The 18,476-nt window shown below is 45.3% G+C and overlaps 1 protein-coding gene across 1 annotated transcript; it reads left to right on the forward strand.

Annotated features, from left to right (window-relative positions):
- Positions 1-8,290: 8,290 nt before the first annotated feature.
- On the forward strand, positions 8,291-12,334 carry LOC120842891. The gene is made up of 3 exons (XM_040214097.1): positions 8,291-8,401; positions 10,650-11,741; positions 11,837-12,334. Exons 1-3 carry the CDS (start codon positions 8,291-8,293, stop codon positions 12,332-12,334), a joined length of 1,701 nt encoding a protein of 566 aa, XP_040070031.1.
- Positions 12,335-18,476: the final 6,142 nt, after the last annotated feature.

Here is an 18,476-nt window from a genome sequence, read left to right on the forward strand (position 1 = left end):
TGATTTAGTGCAATATTAGAACACACTCTTCACCAGTCTAAATTCAGCTGGCTTGAGGGCTACTGACATTTTGCTCCTGTTTCACATTTTGGTTCACATTCTCACTGTTTTTAGGTTCCTAAAAACAGTGAGAATGTGAGCCTTGTGATGTTTTCTGCATCTTTGAAGCACATCTGCTCTAGTTGTCCATTTCAACAATCCACATTTTCAGACATAGATATTTCAACTGAAAAATGAAACTTCAAAAATGTTTAGGTAACATTATGCAGCATTTGTGAAAGGGGCGAATAATGACAAGTTACAGGACGGTGTGGGGCTCGTTTCTACCATCTGAATTTGAATAAACAAGGTTTTTTCTTATGAATCTTATTGTAAAGAAGCAAGGGGACCCGATGCCAAAGTGTCTGTTCTGCGTCGAGGTCATTGATTTTTCTATCTTGTTAATGATGGCCAGACCAGATGAGGTGTCTACAATAAAAGATAGTTCGAGAAGGCAGTTGTAATCAAAACCTTTGCGACACTAATGCATAGGACTGAGTTTCTTCTGGTTTTCTGCTTTATTAACATTACACTTGTCTTGCAGGAAGTCCCTCTGTGGTGGCCACAGTAAACAAGCGGCTGCTGAGTACCCGGCCCCCGCACTGCGTAACTCGTCTTCCTCGGCCTGTCGGCGACAGGAGCTTTTGGAAGGCAAGCGAGTGGAGGCAGTGGCTGCTGTTTTACTGCCTACCGTGCACCTTGGGGATATTGGATCAACGCTACTGGAAACATCTCCGCTGCCTAGTGGAGGCGGTCTACATCCTCTTGTTCCAGGAGTTCACTCCAAGAGAGCTGGAGCACGCTGGTATGAATTTGTGTTTCATAATATTCAATCTTTTTAAAGGGGTCACATTATGAAACTAGATTTCCCTCAAAATACATTTTTCCAACATCTTCAATTTATAAACTTCCCTAAGCCTTGCAGCAAAATATTTCATCATTATTTTGCAATTTAAAAAACATTATTTAGCATGACCATGCAACACGGGCACTTGTAATCAGATCACATCACTTCAACCTGGCAAGCATGAGAAGTGCTTGTAACCATTTATTTTGTGTTTAAATATAAAATAGAAACAACCAGACCAGACTCCATGCGCATAAACCTCTTTAAAACTGTGTCTTAGTTTTGCTTACAAGCAAGGACTTTGAGCAGATTAATCAGCCTAAAAAAAACAGTTGGCTGTATATACCTCATTTGTAACACTATAAACTATTTAATTTTTCTGATGAGCTAATTTTCAAGAAATTGTCGGTTTAATAAAAACTGAGAAAATTTCGTCACACAAATAAGTTACCCCATGAATATGAATACATTGATTGTCACTCCTAATTGCGAAAGCCTATGACTGTGAAATATTTCTCGAAGTAGCGCTTTGCGAAATTCATGAATATTGAGCCCACAAAATTAAGTCGTTTAGAGTACACTCTAACAGTGTCACGCTCCGTACCTAGCAGATTTATTTCGCCGAAATGTTGTAATTCATGTTTGAAATTGTGTTTGTGCCTCATTCGCTACCACTGTATTCCCCCACTGCTTTGCCATTTCCACAGCTACTTAGTGTAAAGTGTAATAAATAAGCCATTAACATGCATGTTCTTCAAGTTAACTTGAGGATGCGGACGAGCTGGTTTAAAAATGGCATCTTTAAAGGGACTGTGCAATGATTTTTCAGCTGGTTTAGCACTAGCACTCAGACAACCTAGTAACACAGAGAAAAAATATTTTTCGGCAATTTATATTTTTAAGGTAAATGTACACACATCGAAATTAAGTGCAAGAAGCAAAAACAAGCAAAAATGCACTCTCTGTGGCATCTAAGGTGGTAGGCACAGTGACAGGAGGGATGGGAGCGAAAAGACTGGCCAATTGGGTGCAAGTTAGGCTCATGGCCGCCTCTGAAGTTGTGTATGTATCGTCGGCTCAAAGCACTCGAAATGAGCCATTGCTTTTTTATTTTGCTAGGAATGCACCTGAGCTATCCAATTTCAAACTCCGTATTCTTAGTAGGAAGGCGGGGCGTCGGAAGGCCACTGGCGACACTGGGAAAGACTCTAGGCTTGAACCCGCCTGAGAGAAAGTGGAAGACAACACTCATGTTGTCGTTTGAAGGTAAACATCTTCGACAGACGTCTGTCTGGTTGGGAAGTGATAATGGAAAAATATTTGACTCCAACCAAAAATTAATTAAACTCGGACCCAACGTTTCAAAACCAGTTCGGTTTCTTCTTCAGGGGCGATTGATCTCGTGCGTGGGAGCAGCCTCGTCTTCTTTGGTGATACGAATATTTTTTAATCGCGCTTCCGCCTTGCCATCCAGTCTTTTTCTAATCACGTGTCGTAGTCCGCTCATATAAACAGATGGTAAGGTACCCATAGATCTATTGATATTTCCTGGTGTATTTTGGATGTGCCATGATTCAAGGTGATGTCTTTTTCGGAGATTGGTTTCAACATCAAGAACGGCGCGTTCGCGAAGTCTATCGGATTGTCAAAGGTGTCACAGTGCTCCGCAAGAGCATTGCGTTCTCGATCGAATTTGCGTACATCGTTCTTGTGCTGGCGTAACCTTTCCATGAAGTTCTTTGTTTCGCCGATATAAGATGCAGGACATTTTAAGCAGGGGATCTGGTAAACAATTCCCGGTGCTTTTTCCTTCGGGGGGCGATCTTTTGGTCTTGGCATGAACCGTCCAAGAGTTTCTTTCACATTTCAATAAAAATGAACAACTGAATAATTAAGGCACACCTATTGCATGATGAAAGGGCAATCCAAAAGCCTTTATGTGTAGTCTATATTGGACAAAACAGCAGATCTGATCAACGCAATTATCACTGTGCGACGAGAGGTTGCACTAAACATGTTCCTCGTAACAGCACAGCTGGTCACCACTGCAAAAATGGCCCAAGAACTATGAGGGGACGAAGCTTGCCTTTTGAAGCAATTGAGGTCAAAGCTGAGGCTGTTTAAACAGAAAGGGTCCCTGTAGAGTTTGAACACACTCGCGCTCAAACTCTACGGGGAGTTAGCGCCCTCCCGCCCCACATGGAGGTCAAAGGGACGCTAAGTATAGCCTGCAGTGTAGGCCAGCTTGAGTATTGATCGACAGAGTTGTTGCTTTGTCGCTTCCGCGTTCTGGAAATCGCAGCATCGCATTCTCCTTTCCCTGATCTGTATGCTTGAAGTTGGGACGCGTGGAAACGGTACACAGAATTGCTTTTCTTGTCGCAACAAGTAATGGAGCCGTCCGGTCCAGCACGAGCGACGGAGAGGCGGCCATGTTAGTTCGAACTGTCACTGGGGGAGGCGCTGTTCATTAGGTCTGTTCGATTTGACCAGAAAGTTCTGAACTAGTTCTGCCTGAGTTCAGAGGAGCGCAGGAGTCGTGCAGCGGCGGCGCAGAACCACTGCAGCCGCCGTGCTAGGACTGGCGCTGGGATCGGTTTTCCGAGCGGAAGCGGAGGGTGTCGTCTGCATCCGTTGGCTCTTGTTTCTCCACGCCACGTTGTAGGCTACATTTAATTAGTCGTGGTTTGATGAGACTATTCGTGTTTCCTTAGTTTTAAAGTATAATAACAGAATCTTTTCTGTGAATATTTTTTATCCGAGTGTACTAAAAAGTTTCTGCACGACATCTGTTTCTGTCTGTATTTTTAACGGCCGTTCAGTTCCTGTCATTTCCATAAGCGTTCGTGTGCTTCACATTCATTTAGCAATAGTAGATTTATTTCAAGTCTCTCAAGTTTCGCATTTCGACGATAGGTTTGCGGCATCAGGATGATTTTGCGTTGGGAGTTACTGGCGGCAGCGCGCGGTCGGTAGCGGTCACCTCGAAGACGAAGACCTGACAAGAGCGTTTTGGCGTCAAGCTGAAGTGTTTATTCTGATTCTCAAGAAAGACCTGCGTGAAACTACCAAGCCAATGCCGATTCTCGGCATTTTTCCTTAACCCATTAGTGGGCGTCTACAAATACCAGTGGACAAAGCATGCAGTATTATGCTCAGCTATGGGGCATGTGAGGGCCAATGTACTAAATCCCAGACCTCTGCAATGTATCGGAGTCGTCAGTATGCATCCAAGAGCAACTGAAAGCGGGTACTATCAAGAGTGCAATACCTATCCCGTGTCTGTAAGGAAGAATATCAACATTTTGGATCCCCACATAGCATCAGAAAGAAACAAGTTACGGGAGCCAATATTTCAACACCTACCACAGGGATCCAAACCTACACGAGCAGGAGCCTGAAACGCTTCCAGAATAGCATAATCAATTAAATTCCTACCCTCGGTTATGATCTCAATTCCGCGTCCACCACGGGTACTTTATTATCATAAATGAGAGGAAATGCAACCTCCGTATTGGCGTTATAGTTAAACATTGCAGGGACGTTTAAGCAGCTGCGAAAAATGGCACCACAAGGCTCGAGCAGAGACGGACAAGGAGTGTCGTCTGCTATCGCTGTCTGCTCTTGTCGTCTGCTTCTGCACGGACGCCGAACTGACTTCGGAGCTGCTGCAAGATTTTGAGGAACTGGGTCTGAACTTGTTCAGAACTGGGATGAATCGAACGCACCAGTGCAGCGGCCGTGTAACGTCCGGTTGAATCGAATGCACCAGTTCCTGCACTGCTGAACTAGTTCAGCCAGTTCAGGCGAATCAAACAGACCTACTGTTTCTTGTGTCCACAATGTTTAAACCTAATTTATTTGTCATTTGGTCCCTGTAGCTTCATAAAAACTACCTTCTTTGGACGGCTCCCCCAATCCAGCCTTTTATTTCGCTTCCACAAAGAAACATCTGAACGCTTTGGCCAATCACGAAACGGAAACCTCTGCAGACACCAGCCGCGCACGTTTAACACCACGAGAGGCCACCGTAGTTTGAAAAGTCTTTTTCAATGTTGAATTAAAATATGATGCCTTAATATTTTGGGGTTTACCCTTTGTTTTCCAATTCTGGCTAGCCAATAGGAAATCCAAATAACGTGAAAAAAGCAGTGGCTGAAATAGCATTGTATGGGCCCTAGAGCCCTGGAGTGGGGTGAGTGGAAATTCATGTTGTACTGTCCTTTTCTCACCCCACTATTTAGGTTAGGGCTAAAGATGTCATTGATGCCTTTAAAATAAATTAATTGAATATACTAATATGGGGATATTGACAAAGCTATGTTGAAGTGAGGCACATTGAATAGTTCTTACCCTTGGGTGATCTAACATTTTTACAGTGCGAACCCCAGGTCATTAGGGAGGCAGTCATACTTTACCCTTCCTGTGTGGTTAATGTCAACAGACCCTTTTGTTTCCACGTGTTAGTGTAACGACCTGTGGCCAGAACAAGCTGTAAGATGTGTAGTAAGGAGAATGGCGCCAGTAGTTATCGTGGAGCTTGCGCTTTTTGTCTGTACCTAGATGATCTGCACATTTTCACATGATGGAAGGTCCTCACAACCCGTCAGCACTTTTGTTTCTGTTTGCTGCTTGTGAAGTACCTTTAAAGGTTTAATTGCACAGCACTAGTATTATGCAAAACATTTTAAAACGGACAATTTAGATACAATTGCAACAAAACCCAGAGACCTCTCACTTGAATGTGTCTGCCAAGATATGTCTTCAAAAATATATTTGTATATTTTCAGGCCACCTTCTGCAGAAGTTCGTGGCAAGGGTGGAGCGTCTGTACAAGAAAGAGTCCTGCATGACCTACAATGTTCATCAATTGCTCCATCTTCAGAAGGCAGCGGAGCAGATGGGGCCTCTGTGGGCGGATTCAGCATTTGTGTTTGAAAGTGGTAACGGAAGAATAGTCAAGTCTGTAACCGCCGCTAAAGGAGTTCCAATGCAAATTGTGGAAAGAGTTGTTGTCCTTAAGGAACTTCGGCAGGTTCTGTCTTGCATTCCACTTCATGAGGCCACAAAAAAGCTTTGCCAAGTTATGCTGGGCTTCAAGAGGGTGGAGAAGTACTGGTACACAGATGGTGCTTGTATGCTGGGCTCTCCCACAGCTGTGGGACGGCTAACGTCAGAGGAAGAAGCTGCACTTGAAGTGGCTGGTATTCCCCTACCTGCCACTGTTCTCGAGTACAAGCGGTTTGTACTGGACAAGATGGTGTACAACAGCGACCAGTACTCGAGAACCAAGAAAAGTGACTCAAGTGTAATTCTGACTAAAACAGGGGAACATTTCAAGATAATGCGCATCTTGCAAGTGAACACTGGTAGTGAAACACAATCTGTGTTGTTGTGCAAAAAGATTGCAGAGGTCGAGGCTGATGTCTGGCTTCCAAGGCACATCAACGAGTGCTTTCTGTCTCGACAAGCGACACTGACCGCCTTCGACATTAAGGCTGTGGCCTGCGTGTGCATTTTTATTAACTTTGTACCCGAGGAGACCATTTATGTTTGTGACTTGTCAAATGTTGTAGAACGTGACTGAGCATTCTAAGCCGGCACATTACTACATATTGTAATTCTAGACGAAGTGCTGTTTAGGAATTCACCAAATGACAAAGTGCTAGTAGTTTTGAGTATGACTACTTGGGAAAGGAAGCTAGTGACATAAGTGAAAACATGCTTGTGAACTCATTTAGAGGTTTAGAAGATCATTTCAATTTTTCTTCATTTTAAAGGCAAATTAGCAGCATCTGTCGTGCATTTACTATCGATTCCTTTCTCCATTTGTTTTTTTGTGGGAACAAACGAGACAATGTAACGCAACAAAAGTGAAATTAGCTGGTTTCAACAGAGCACCTCAGCTCATGACCATTAAAAGGCCCCTGAAAAAAAAAAAATTTTAACAATCTGGTTGGGACACGCGTCTCAAAAAATTATTTTACGCAAAAAAAAAAAAATTAGAGCAATATTGACGGCGCGAGACGCGATTTAGTGGGCAGTCACATCCTTTCCACTTGTTTTCTCTCTGCATTTCGGGCGCATGGAGGAGAGGTTGATCGGCTTTGCCTTCACGACCGACTTGGTTATTCCGGGATGACCCGTGACGTCATGGACTTTGCTTACAGAATTTGAAATAAATTTCTCGCCATCAATATTGCTCTAAAAAATTAATTTGTTTGACTTGTTTTTTTTGTTTTTTTTGCACGCGTGTCCCAATTAGACTGTTTAAAACAAATATTTTTTTCTTTTCAGGGGCCCTTTAAGACTACATTAAAAACGATTGTGTTCAATATTAAATGTAAATAGTTTGTCAATGTGTATTATGGAATATGATGATATGTATTATGCAATATCTTAATTTGTCTAGTGTTTTAGTATTTTTAAGCTGCAGTGCCAATGCTGTCCTACTTTTTATTTAAATAAACTTTTGTATCATGCATTATTACTGTTAAATAGCTTTCCCATTTCCCTGCTGGATTAAGATTCCAAGTTCTTCTCGAAATTACTCTCAAAGTGTCTTAAAGAAACACAGGAAAAAAAATTATATGATATACGTTGGATATCTAGTGTCGAGACATTTAGTACCGATTTTCTTTATTTCCTTTCACTCTGAGGCAAACAAAACAGAGACCTGTGATGTCGTAGTGCTGCTGCAATCAAGATTGTCGTGACTATACTCACTCAAAGTTTCTTGAAATCAGTACCGTCTTTGCTGTGCCCAGATTGGTCATGAAAGTCGCATTGCAAGGATTAATTACTTCTATTATGAATATGTGCCTTAGATGCTCTACGACAGGGGTGGCCAATCTTCGGCTCGCCGCATGCGGCTCTTCATGGCCCAAGTAATCTCGTAATCTGAGGACTCCCAAATTAAAATAGTTGGGACGAAACACTAAGCTTGTTGATGAAAACATTACCATAAGCAACAGGCGGCAAACATGACATGAAATTCAATGTTGATCAGCTTTTCTAAGTAAGATCTGTTCAGAAGGGAACAAATTAGATGAAAACATCATCTCAATTTTAAAATTCGCTACTTTGCTGCCTTCCCACCTGCTAGGTTGAGGCAGCGTCAATTTTGTGTGGCAACTTGTGCGAAATTCCCCTGTACTTAACAGAAAATGAAGGTAGACATTGATCAGATATGAAACCAAAGCTCCGTGAAACATAGTTCCTGCATGTTTGCTAAACAATCAGTTATTGCAAAGGCCAAGAGAGAACAATATTCTCTCCTGTCACCCCCCCCCCCCCTTCCCAGTGCTGCTCTCGAAAAATTGACAATTTTGATTACGGCTTTTGGACAGTGTAAGTTTGGCGACACCTGCTCTACAACCTTAAAACAACCTCGTGTGTAACGACATGACTGGAAAACTGGCAGCAAACCTGAGTATCTTATTCTTGAGCAGCATTAAAAATAAAGGAAATTTGATGCTACAAATATCTTGTGGGGGCAGATTGGGCCATAGATGGGTGAGTAAAAATTTCGACAATAAATACCTTTTCTGTGTCTCTTTATAAAGATCAGTGAAATTCCCTTTCTTGTACTTCTAATATATCTTTTTGTTTTATGCAGACTACAATTGCAGACATTCTTAATGCGTGCTCCACTTTTATGTAGATATTTTTATTTCATTGTCCCTAATTTGCTGTAAATTTGTAAAAACCAGGTGTATTAAAACATTTCCGTTTTTCGCGAGTCGCCGGCCTTTTCGCTTCAGTTCTTCGCCGCGGTATCACGAACTGATAAACGGCCACAGCTTTCCCGCTTATCAGTAGAGTTACCGGGTGACCGCCATGACTATCTGGTTCACTGGCTTAGCGCACCGGGCGACCGCTTTGCTTTCCAGGAGTTCCGGTAATGCCCGGTATGACCGGAGCCACAGTCCGATACACCAGTTAGGGCAACCGCTATGAAGCTACCGGTCTCCAGACCAGACATGTACAAATTACTCAAAAAAGGTAGTCAAGTTAAGTTACTGAGTATCGACGCCAAAAGTAATTGGAGTAGAGTAGAAATTACGCATTCGTAATAGTAATTGAGTAAACTACTAACTACTGTAAAAAGTAGCGAGTTACTTTTAAGTTACTTTTGAAGTTACTTTTTTATATTTTTGTGGTAGCAAGATGAACCACAGTTTTGATCAATGAAAAACCCTGCGAGCCTAAAATAAATGCAGTCTATTTATGGCTCGCGTTTTCGCCAAAATACTAGTTTACTCGCTCGCAGAAGCAATTGACTTTCAAAGTTCTTGATAGGAGAGTTTTCCCCTTCTCCTTCTGAAGACGTCCCCAGCCCAGCTAAATAGACGTTCCACCGACGGGCTTGATGGAACGGCAGCGTTGAATTTGAGAAACAGGCTGTGCAGGGTCGGGTAAGCGAGTGTCGGCATCTTAGGTGTCCATGACGAAACTTGTGAGGTTTGCCTCGGGTAGAGGGTCTTTAATCACAAACTTTCCTCCTTTTTTTTTTTTTTTTCTCACTTGCAAGTTGAGATTGTTATGACTGGCCCCTCTTTATTCCGACGTCGTTCTGAGAGTACGCTGAGTGAGTGCACCAGACCGTCAAGGGTTCAAGTCTCGCGCCACGACGATGAGATCATCCGGACGACTGCGCGTCCCGTTCTAGTGCTAGTGCTACGCTACCGAAAAAAAAATTGTTTTGGTTTAACAGAAGATGAACCGAAGTATACTTCGCCGCTGACGTCGGGTCCATTAAAAGGATCTCCTAAGGGTAACTCGCAATCCTCGCCGGCGACTACAATATTCTAACGCGACTGAATCGTTTTTAACAAAGAGGAGGTCTCCCAGGCATGGATGGTCGGAAGGACGCGAAGGATTGCGTGAACAAGCATCGTCGCTGGAAGCGGGAACGTGCTCCCATAAACGGATTATCCGCACCAGGGTTTGTGCGCGGGGGAGTCCGGCTTTGCAAAGGCGCATGCGCTGACGACAAGGCGCCCAGCTGCGAGGTCATTCCAGTGGCGCCTCCCGTGGTGCCTACCGCTTGAGTCAGAACTCACTAAAGACAGACAGCACGAAAACAACAACTCTCAGAGTGCCCCCCCCCCCCTCCCCCGTCTTTCACGGTTGCAGCTGGAAACGCGGCGCCTGCGTGCATTACCGGATTAGGTCAATACCCGACCAAGGCTTGTTCAACATCTCTTCCTGCGTTCGTGCGTGCCGGTGTTATGAATTGGCTGCTCGTCGCCACCTTGGCCCAAGGACGCCTTCCCGAACAAGGGGGCCCCTTGTTCGGGAATGCCACTTCATCTGCCGGCGTCTTATTCATTTCTGCGCTCAAACTTTTGTGATGGGCAAAATTAGCACTATATAATTTCGAAAGTAGTTAGTAATTTGAGTAGAAGTTACCCGAAAAAAGTAGTTAAATCAAACTACTAATTACCCAAATCAAGTTGTAATTGAAAGTTACCAAGTTACTCGAAAAAGTAGTTAAACTACAGTAGTTTGAGTAGAGTAGTTGAACTACGTCCAAGTCTGCTCCAGACTAACTAAACCGGTCCCGGTAAAACACTCCGGGCCGTGTCTATGGCGTCACCGGGACTCCGGACAACGGACACCGGTCCCGGTACAGCTACTCCGGGCCGCCGCTATAATGCTACCGGGCCTCCGGTCTAAACATACCGGACCGGTATGATCCGGTATAACTTCATATGGGTTTTTCCAGTAGGGACAAGTGAGAAAATCTGGCGATTTTCAGTGCCTTATTGAAACCATACTGAGCAAGTATGCAAAACAGGCCCAACAAGCCGGGGAGATCTTTGGTGCCAATGACCCGAAGGACAGTCGCAGAATATTTGGCAACGAGTTCCCAGGATGCTTGTTCGAACAAGTGAAAAGCACGTACCAGCGAGAACAGTTCGCCATTGGCAGCCTGGCTTACGTGAAACCTGAGGAACACTCTCTGGCAAATCCTCAAAGTTTGTCTTTTCAATACGTGCCCATTGGCAAGGTGATCAAGAACCTGCTTCAAGTACCTGAGCTGTCAAAACATCGCCTACAGGTGACTGAACAAGATACGACCGGGCCGCAAATACCGCGGTGCTTCCGCGATGGCAAGGCAATCAAAGAAGTGCAGACTGGTATCCACAATGAACCTGTGCATATGCGGCACATTCTGCTGTATACGGACGAGCTGGGTATCACGAATCCCATAGGGGCAAAGCAGAAGAGACACAAGCTACTTGTCGTCTACTTTTTGGTGCTTAACCTGCACCCACGCTATCGGCCGGAGCTCAAGGACATCCACCTCACCTTGATGGCGAAATACCAGGACGTTGAGCGGGAGGGCCTAGACAAATTGTTACAGCCCCTCCTTCATGACCTGAACGAGCTCAACAACAATGGGCTTCAGGTCCAAATGCAGGCAAGCATCGTCACCGTGAATGTAGCGGTTGTAGGAGTTTGCGGTGATAATCTCTCCTTAAACATACTTGGTGAGTTTTCCTGCTGCCTTAGCAGTGGCAGGGTCTGCCGCATTTGCATGGCCCTCAAGCCAAAGCTGCCAGACCTTACGAGAGAGGGACTGTGTGCGTTAAGGAGTGCAGCCACACACAAAGAACATCTGACAGCAATCGCAGTCAACCCAGCACTCAAGAAGATGTATGGTGTCACAGGACCTTCTCCTATGCTGGCACTGGGACACTTCGACATCACCAAGCAGCTCATGCCTGATCTGATGTACGACCTCTTTGAAGGAGGAGTTGCACTTGTGTTGCATTACGTCCTTCAAGGCCTTGTCTCCGAAGGAACGCTTGAATTGGCAGATTTCAAGAAGGTAGCTGCCTTCAAGGTGGGTTTTCATGACAAAAAAAAAACAAGCCCGAAGACTTGGACCCTAACGTTGCGAAGGACCATCGTGCCTTAAAGGGCACCGCCTCGCAAAAGTGGTGCCTTTTCCGGCTACTGCCCCAGATGCTTGCATCCAACATTCCCGAGGGCAACCCACACTGGGATCTGTACCTGAGGTATCGCGAGATTGTCGACATGGTCCTAGCAACCGAAGTTCCAGCTGGATTTCTACCGTACCTGGAAGACCAAATTCAAGATTTTTTTCGCGCCTACCATGACCTGTACCCATCCGCCAGCGTAACTGCCAAACTGCACTACATGGTGTACTACCCTCGTATTTTCTCGGAGTTTGGACCCCTCCGGCAGTTCTGGCGCATGAGGTTTGAGGAAAAACACCAGTACTTCAAAAGCATGGCCTCAAAAGTGAAGAACTTCCGGAACATATGCAAAACGCTAACAATGCGCCATCAGCTTCTGGAAAGCTACCGACACCAGACCTATGTCCTCGACAAGCCTCTCTCTGCCCTGGGATCAAGAAAAGTAGACCCTGGCACGCTGCCCCCTTGCGTACAGAGCTTGGCAAGCGAAGGTTAAGTTTGGGAGGCCAAATCCATCAGCACCAGCACGGGCGACTACCGCGGGGATGCCATACTCGTCATGGACAAGAAAACCAGTCTGAGCTTTGCTCAAGTGACTGCCGTGTACATAATTGATGGGGACCCACTCCTTCTTCTGGAAGCGCTCCAGGTGGAGGCTTTCCGCAGGCACAAGTACAGCTTCAAGGTGCACCGGACGGGCAACTTCTACCTTAGGAAGCCAGGAGAAGAAGTGTGCTCTCAACGCCTTGACTTGTACTTGGATGGTGAACTGGTCCCAAAGTGGGATCTTTTCTTTTATCCATGAATGGTGAGGCCAAAGGACTAAGTGTGTGAAACATTTTCGTTGTGCCAAGATGAACTTCCTTACTTTTATTTGTCAGTGTCGCATGTTGAGCGTTACATGAGCGCCTAAAAGGAGAACGGTGCTGGGATAATCTGTAGGGATTTTCCTTGTCCCTACCATGCTTAATTAGCCGTGGGACTATGCATATAATAAAGTAATGTGTTGTTGTACTTTAATTTAAAAGTACACTGTATTTAAGCACCTTTGTTGAGGTACATTGCCCCCAATGTACTTACTACTTTACTTGAAGTACATAACCTCTCAACCACGTTGCACTTGACTTTAAGAACTAATTTTATGTTCTTATCCAACACTAAGTGTGTTTGTGTTGCTACTGTGTGATCGACATTCAAGTCCCCAGGCTGGCAGTCATACTGCACTGGCTAAACTTCTCGTCTAAAGTGGAGACATTCGGTACATACTTTCGATAGACTCACTTTCTTCTGTTTGAGCTCCCATACGCTATCTCAGGTTGGAATATTTTTCTTTTTTCATCACAAATACTGTACCTCGACCCAAATATGGTAGTTCAAAATGGCTAGTCTAGGAGTAAACTCAAATCGCTTACACACAGCTTCTTGGTGGCACTTTGCATATATCCCTGCATCCAGCTAAAGTGCCACCGAAGCTAACCGACCATACAATTCAATCGGAAAACCTGTGAAACCACAAACTTGGTGACGCCCCCCTTGTTTGCACATATGCTGTAGGCCTTTGTTTCTGTCTAAAACTGCTTCTCGACTATTACTTTCATTGTTGGCTTTAGTAACAATAGCGTGCATTAATTAAGCTTAATTCCTGGTTAGCTTCCATTTAGAATAGAAGAGACAGAGCGCATGATTGTATCCACTGTCACCTATTTGATAGTGATTTACTAAAATTTCTAAAGTAAATTAATTCGCGCAGAGGAACATATGGCTATTGCTGGTTGGTCAGCCACTCAAATGACGTGACGGGTCCCTGCTTTGGGTGGGCAATTTAGCCAGTGCAGTACGTCTGGTTTCCTGGGGGTCTTTAGTGTGCATCACGCAGTAGTGATACACAAAAGTGTGCCAGTACGCGATGCTCATCCAGATCTAAACGGGGAGGGGTTGCTATTGAACCCAGGGTGCCTGGCTTCTGCAGCGCGAAATTTCGTTCCATGTTCTCTAAGTTAAAACGCCCTAATCTAGTCACGCCTGCACAAGAGAAAACAGCACACACACACCTGTAGTCTGTGCCCGACAAGGTCTGCGGTACCGTATACACAAACTCAACTCTCCTACGTCACGCCGCGGTGGTGGCGCGCCGGACGCACTTCCGGCCTGGGGCGGTGGGCAAAAGTCGCCGTGTCAGACATGCATTCCCGTGTTCCTTTGGAAGAAACTAGACAAAAAACCTGCCTCCTCTTCAAAATGCTGCAATGGGGGCCATACCAAGAGAGTCTGGAAAGGTTTTAAGATCAGTTTTCATGTGTTTTTGCCCCCTCCGTTCGTCCGAGAACGTGGATAGTAGCAGTGAAAAGGGCAAACCAGACGCTGTCGAACTACGATTGCGTGTGCGGGCCACACTTTGGGGTCGCCAGATGTATTTGCTTGGTTCCGACATGAACGAGAGAAAACTCCCAAGTTGTCCGGACCACCCACAGGTTCAGTGCGTCTTCAAATTCACACGGCCGCCTCATGGTTCAAACTTTCGTCTGCTCTTTCAAAGTTGTCTGCTTTTTGTCGTCTGCTCATTCAAACAAAAGCGGCCCGTAGACCAAACTTTGGCCCGGTGATTGCAATAAAAAGTAATTGCAGGCCTCAAACGACTTAAGTAGGCTCGGCGTAAACAGTAGATAAAAGGTGTTAATTATTGGTACCCGTGGCCATCACCGACATGTTACGCTTGGTCTGTTACCGCTTCCGATTTTCAGTATCAACGTCGATCATCGCCGCTACCTTCTACACTTTTGCAGCACGAGCGATGTCGCGACCGAAAATAGCTACAAGCATCTCATCATGGTTTTGGCGTCCATTCTGCAGCGTTCATGCGAATGAATCGCCGCACGTCAAATAATTTATGGAAAGTTTAGCGGCGTAACGAGCCTTGATTATTTCGCTCAGGCGATTAAAGTGGTAAGACATTGCGATGAGGACGTAGAATCGACAACTCCAACGCGAAAAAAAGTATGCAGACTCACACAGACGCCGACGTGACATTAGAATGGTTTGTTGACACGGGATGCGGTGCTTCTTGCCCGTACTCCATTGTGCATGCGTTCGAACTGTCGTCTGCTCTTTCAAACTTGTCTGCTTTTTGTCGTCAGCGCGTTCAAACAACAGCGGCCCGTAAACCAAATGTTGACCCGGTTATTGCGATAAGAACTAAGTGCAGGCCTCAAAACGCTTTTGAAGGTTGGTTGGGGTAAGTCGGCTAAGTGTAAACAGATACAAGAAGTTGTTGCTCATTGTTACCAGTGGCCATCACCGACTTGTAATGCTCGATTCTACTTGCGGTTTTCAGTATCGATGTCCACCATCCCAGCTACGGTCCACGCTTTCGCAGTCCGAGCGACGTCGCGACGGAAAATAGCGAGCAGAATCTCATCGTGGGAGTCGGGCTTTAGCGCCCCTTCTGCGGCATCCACGTGAAATGAATCGCCGCACATCACATTATTCACGCAAAGTTTTGCCTCGATAGGTTTGCTGAAGCCGCTCAAGTAGTCAGACATTGTTAGGAGGACGTAGAATCAACAATTCCAACGCGAAAAAGAGTACGGCGACTCCCATCGACGCCGACAACAACGCAATTCAATGGTTTGTTTATGGGCGACGGCGGGCTTCTTGCCCACCATCTACCGCGCATGCGCGCCGCCGGTGGCGTCCGCTAGGGGCGCTCCGGTTTGTTTGTAAACATGAGTTGGTGTATACGTACGCACGCTAAAGACACATGATACAGTAATACGAGATAATTTCACGGTGAGCTAGCGGCAGGTCTTTACAGCAGCAGTCGATTAACTTAGTTTTAAATACTATAAATACACCCTATACATTTTCCTCGGTTTTTCGGGAAGAGGAGCTCTCCATGGCGCCTTCTTGGACTTGTGGGCGAAGAGTGAAGGCACGGAATTCCACACTAGATTATGTTTGCCACCGTTCCCACATTTTCCAGAGGAATGATCCTCGTCAAACTTATCCTACAAACATTGCAATTTGTGTTCATTCATTTCTCTGAACTTTAACATTAATTATCGCAATAATATAACTTACCTCGCACAGCCGAGTACGAGAGGCAGGAGCAAAGCCCTTTCTGCTGACCCGCGACAACCACAAACGTCATAGTTTTCGGTTTTTCTCTTCCTTCGGGATACGAAAAAGTCATTTTCCTGCCTCGTACCGGTTGCATCACCCAGTGGTGGAACTGACAAGTGGCGATTTGGAGCAGCTCTTGTAGCAGGGAACAATGCATTTTGGAGCAGACTCCCACTTTTGGAACAGGCAATCCTGATCTTTTATCTCAAAAACTTTCATATAATCTCTTTAAAAGTTTGTGGCATGGACATCTGTGACCAAATGAAGGAATGTTACGGATACGCATCATAATTAGGAAGTCGACTTTGAAGGTGATTTTTCTCTTTCTCTAATTTCTGCCAAAATTAAATACTGAGGGTGCGGTTCTTGAAATAGTATTCCCAAGAAGCATGCGGTGGAACTGTTAGCATGCCAGATGGTGCTTGAAAAACTGACCAGCGTGGCAAAGAAAAAGAGGCCTGCGATGGGGCCGAGTGCCAAATGCTGGATCTGTGACATAGCACGGCTGCGTTCGCGCATCACATCGGTGGCCACGAGCAGTGACGCTGGGCTCACGAGGCGGATGCTCCGCTGGCCTGACTGGCTGGCTGCTCGATGTTCAATCTGTGCATATGATGCCGTTCTTTTGATATGATAAATGTTCTGCTTTCTATTTCCCTGTTGCCGGCCATGACGTTTTCACTCTGCGACCCGCAGAATAGAACATGGTGTCAAAAGTGAAGCTGCTTTCCAATAGGCTGTAAGAGGAAGTGGTCAACAACAGCAATGCCTCAAACTCCTGATTTGCCCAAGGCTGACAGCGTCGAAACATTCGACCACAGCCAAGCTTCAAGTACACCGCTGAGAACGAAGCCCGAGACCATGGCATCCTTCCAGGTTACACAGCCGGAGCCATTTGCTTTTGCAACTCCAAATGACTGGACAACCTGGAAGAAAAGATTATTTTGCTACCGAACGGCATCGGTGCTGCACGAAAGACCTGAAGCAAACCAAGTCAACGCAATGGTGTACCTAATGGGCACCCAAGCCGAAGAGGTGTTCAACACATTCACACTCAGCGACGCTGAAGAGAAGAACTTCGAGGTGGTCCTGAGCAAGTTCGACGCATACTTCATTCCCTGTCGGAACATTATCTTAGAAAGGGCGCGCTTCAACACCCGGATTCAGCAGGACGGTGAGTTGGTTGAAGACTTCATCACGTCATTGCATGCACTGGCAGACACCTGCAATAACGGGGTCCTTCGAGAAGAACTCATCCGAGATAAACTCGTCGTGGCCTTAAAGATCCCTATTGAAAAAGGCCAATATGAACTCGGCTTATTGGAAATATTGTATTCCAATAAAGTTGATGGAAACCAATAAAAACTTATTGTTATCCGATTAACCCAATACGCACGATGGAAATTCATATCGGAGCACAATATCCCGATATAGTGTGCGGTTATTGGTATACAACAGGATATTGGAGCACAATATCCCGATATAACTTGCGGTTATTGGTATACAACACGATATCGAAGCACAATATCCCGACAGAACTTACGGTTATTGGAATAGAATACGACACCGCGTGCATATTGGTGACCGACATGGACATACTGTGCGGCCACACGATATATAAATATCGGTCGTCGATCACGGGCCCAAAGGAGAATACAATATCGCGTGGATAAATATCAGAAGGAATTCGAAGTTACCAACATGAATTACGTCGGCATATACCGCGGACTAAGATGATACGTAACACAATATTGATCGCCCGTGAAGCAACATGTGGATATCGGTACGCCCACATATACGACATCGCGTGAATGATATCGTAGAACACCAGGAGTTACCATACGGCAATACGAGAGAGAACAATATTGGAGGTGGATACACCCAGAACACAAACGTTCCGTGTTGCAAATACATTCACATTGATCGAAAGCGCAAGTGTACGTACGGCACATAGTACACACAGCCTCGAGCGCTTGAAATGCTAGACAACCACCAAACCATTCAGAATAACTAGCTGGGACACCCGCGTCCTACCTTTCAATGAGAAAGCCCAATAACGACGTGCTCATTGGAGTGATCGTTTTCAAACAAATGTTTATTGCAGTTTTAATGCAACAAAAGTTAGGTTACCGATGTTGAAACCCAAATCGAACGCGATACGTGACAATGTCAGTTCGCACGATAAAATAATGAGGATTAATGGGCTTGACAGGTCACGTGCTTCTTACCCGCACATTTATCGATATTGACCCACCTTTCTGGGTAATCCTACGTCGTACACAAAATCCACAACCACACACGAGCACATTTCACCCACCACTCTTCGTCGCCTGTTTCGCAAGATTCACACACTGTAAAAAACAACGGGAAAAATACGTGCATTTGCGCCATCAAACGATACGTTACAGACTCGTTTTATGAGAACAGTTTCCATCGTCAACCCGTGCGCGCGAAAGCTCGAGCTTCGGAGGCAGTTCGAACTCTGAAGGGAGTTGAGCCGAGCGAGCCGCGAGTAGCCC

Source organism: Ixodes scapularis, unplaced genomic scaffold, assembly GCF_016920785.2.
Source record: "Ixodes scapularis isolate PalLabHiFi unplaced genomic scaffold, ASM1692078v2 PGA_scaffold8__174_contigs__length_109621045, whole genome shotgun sequence".
In the NCBI taxonomy this organism is placed as follows: Eukaryota; Metazoa; Arthropoda; class Arachnida; order Ixodida; family Ixodidae; genus Ixodes; species Ixodes scapularis.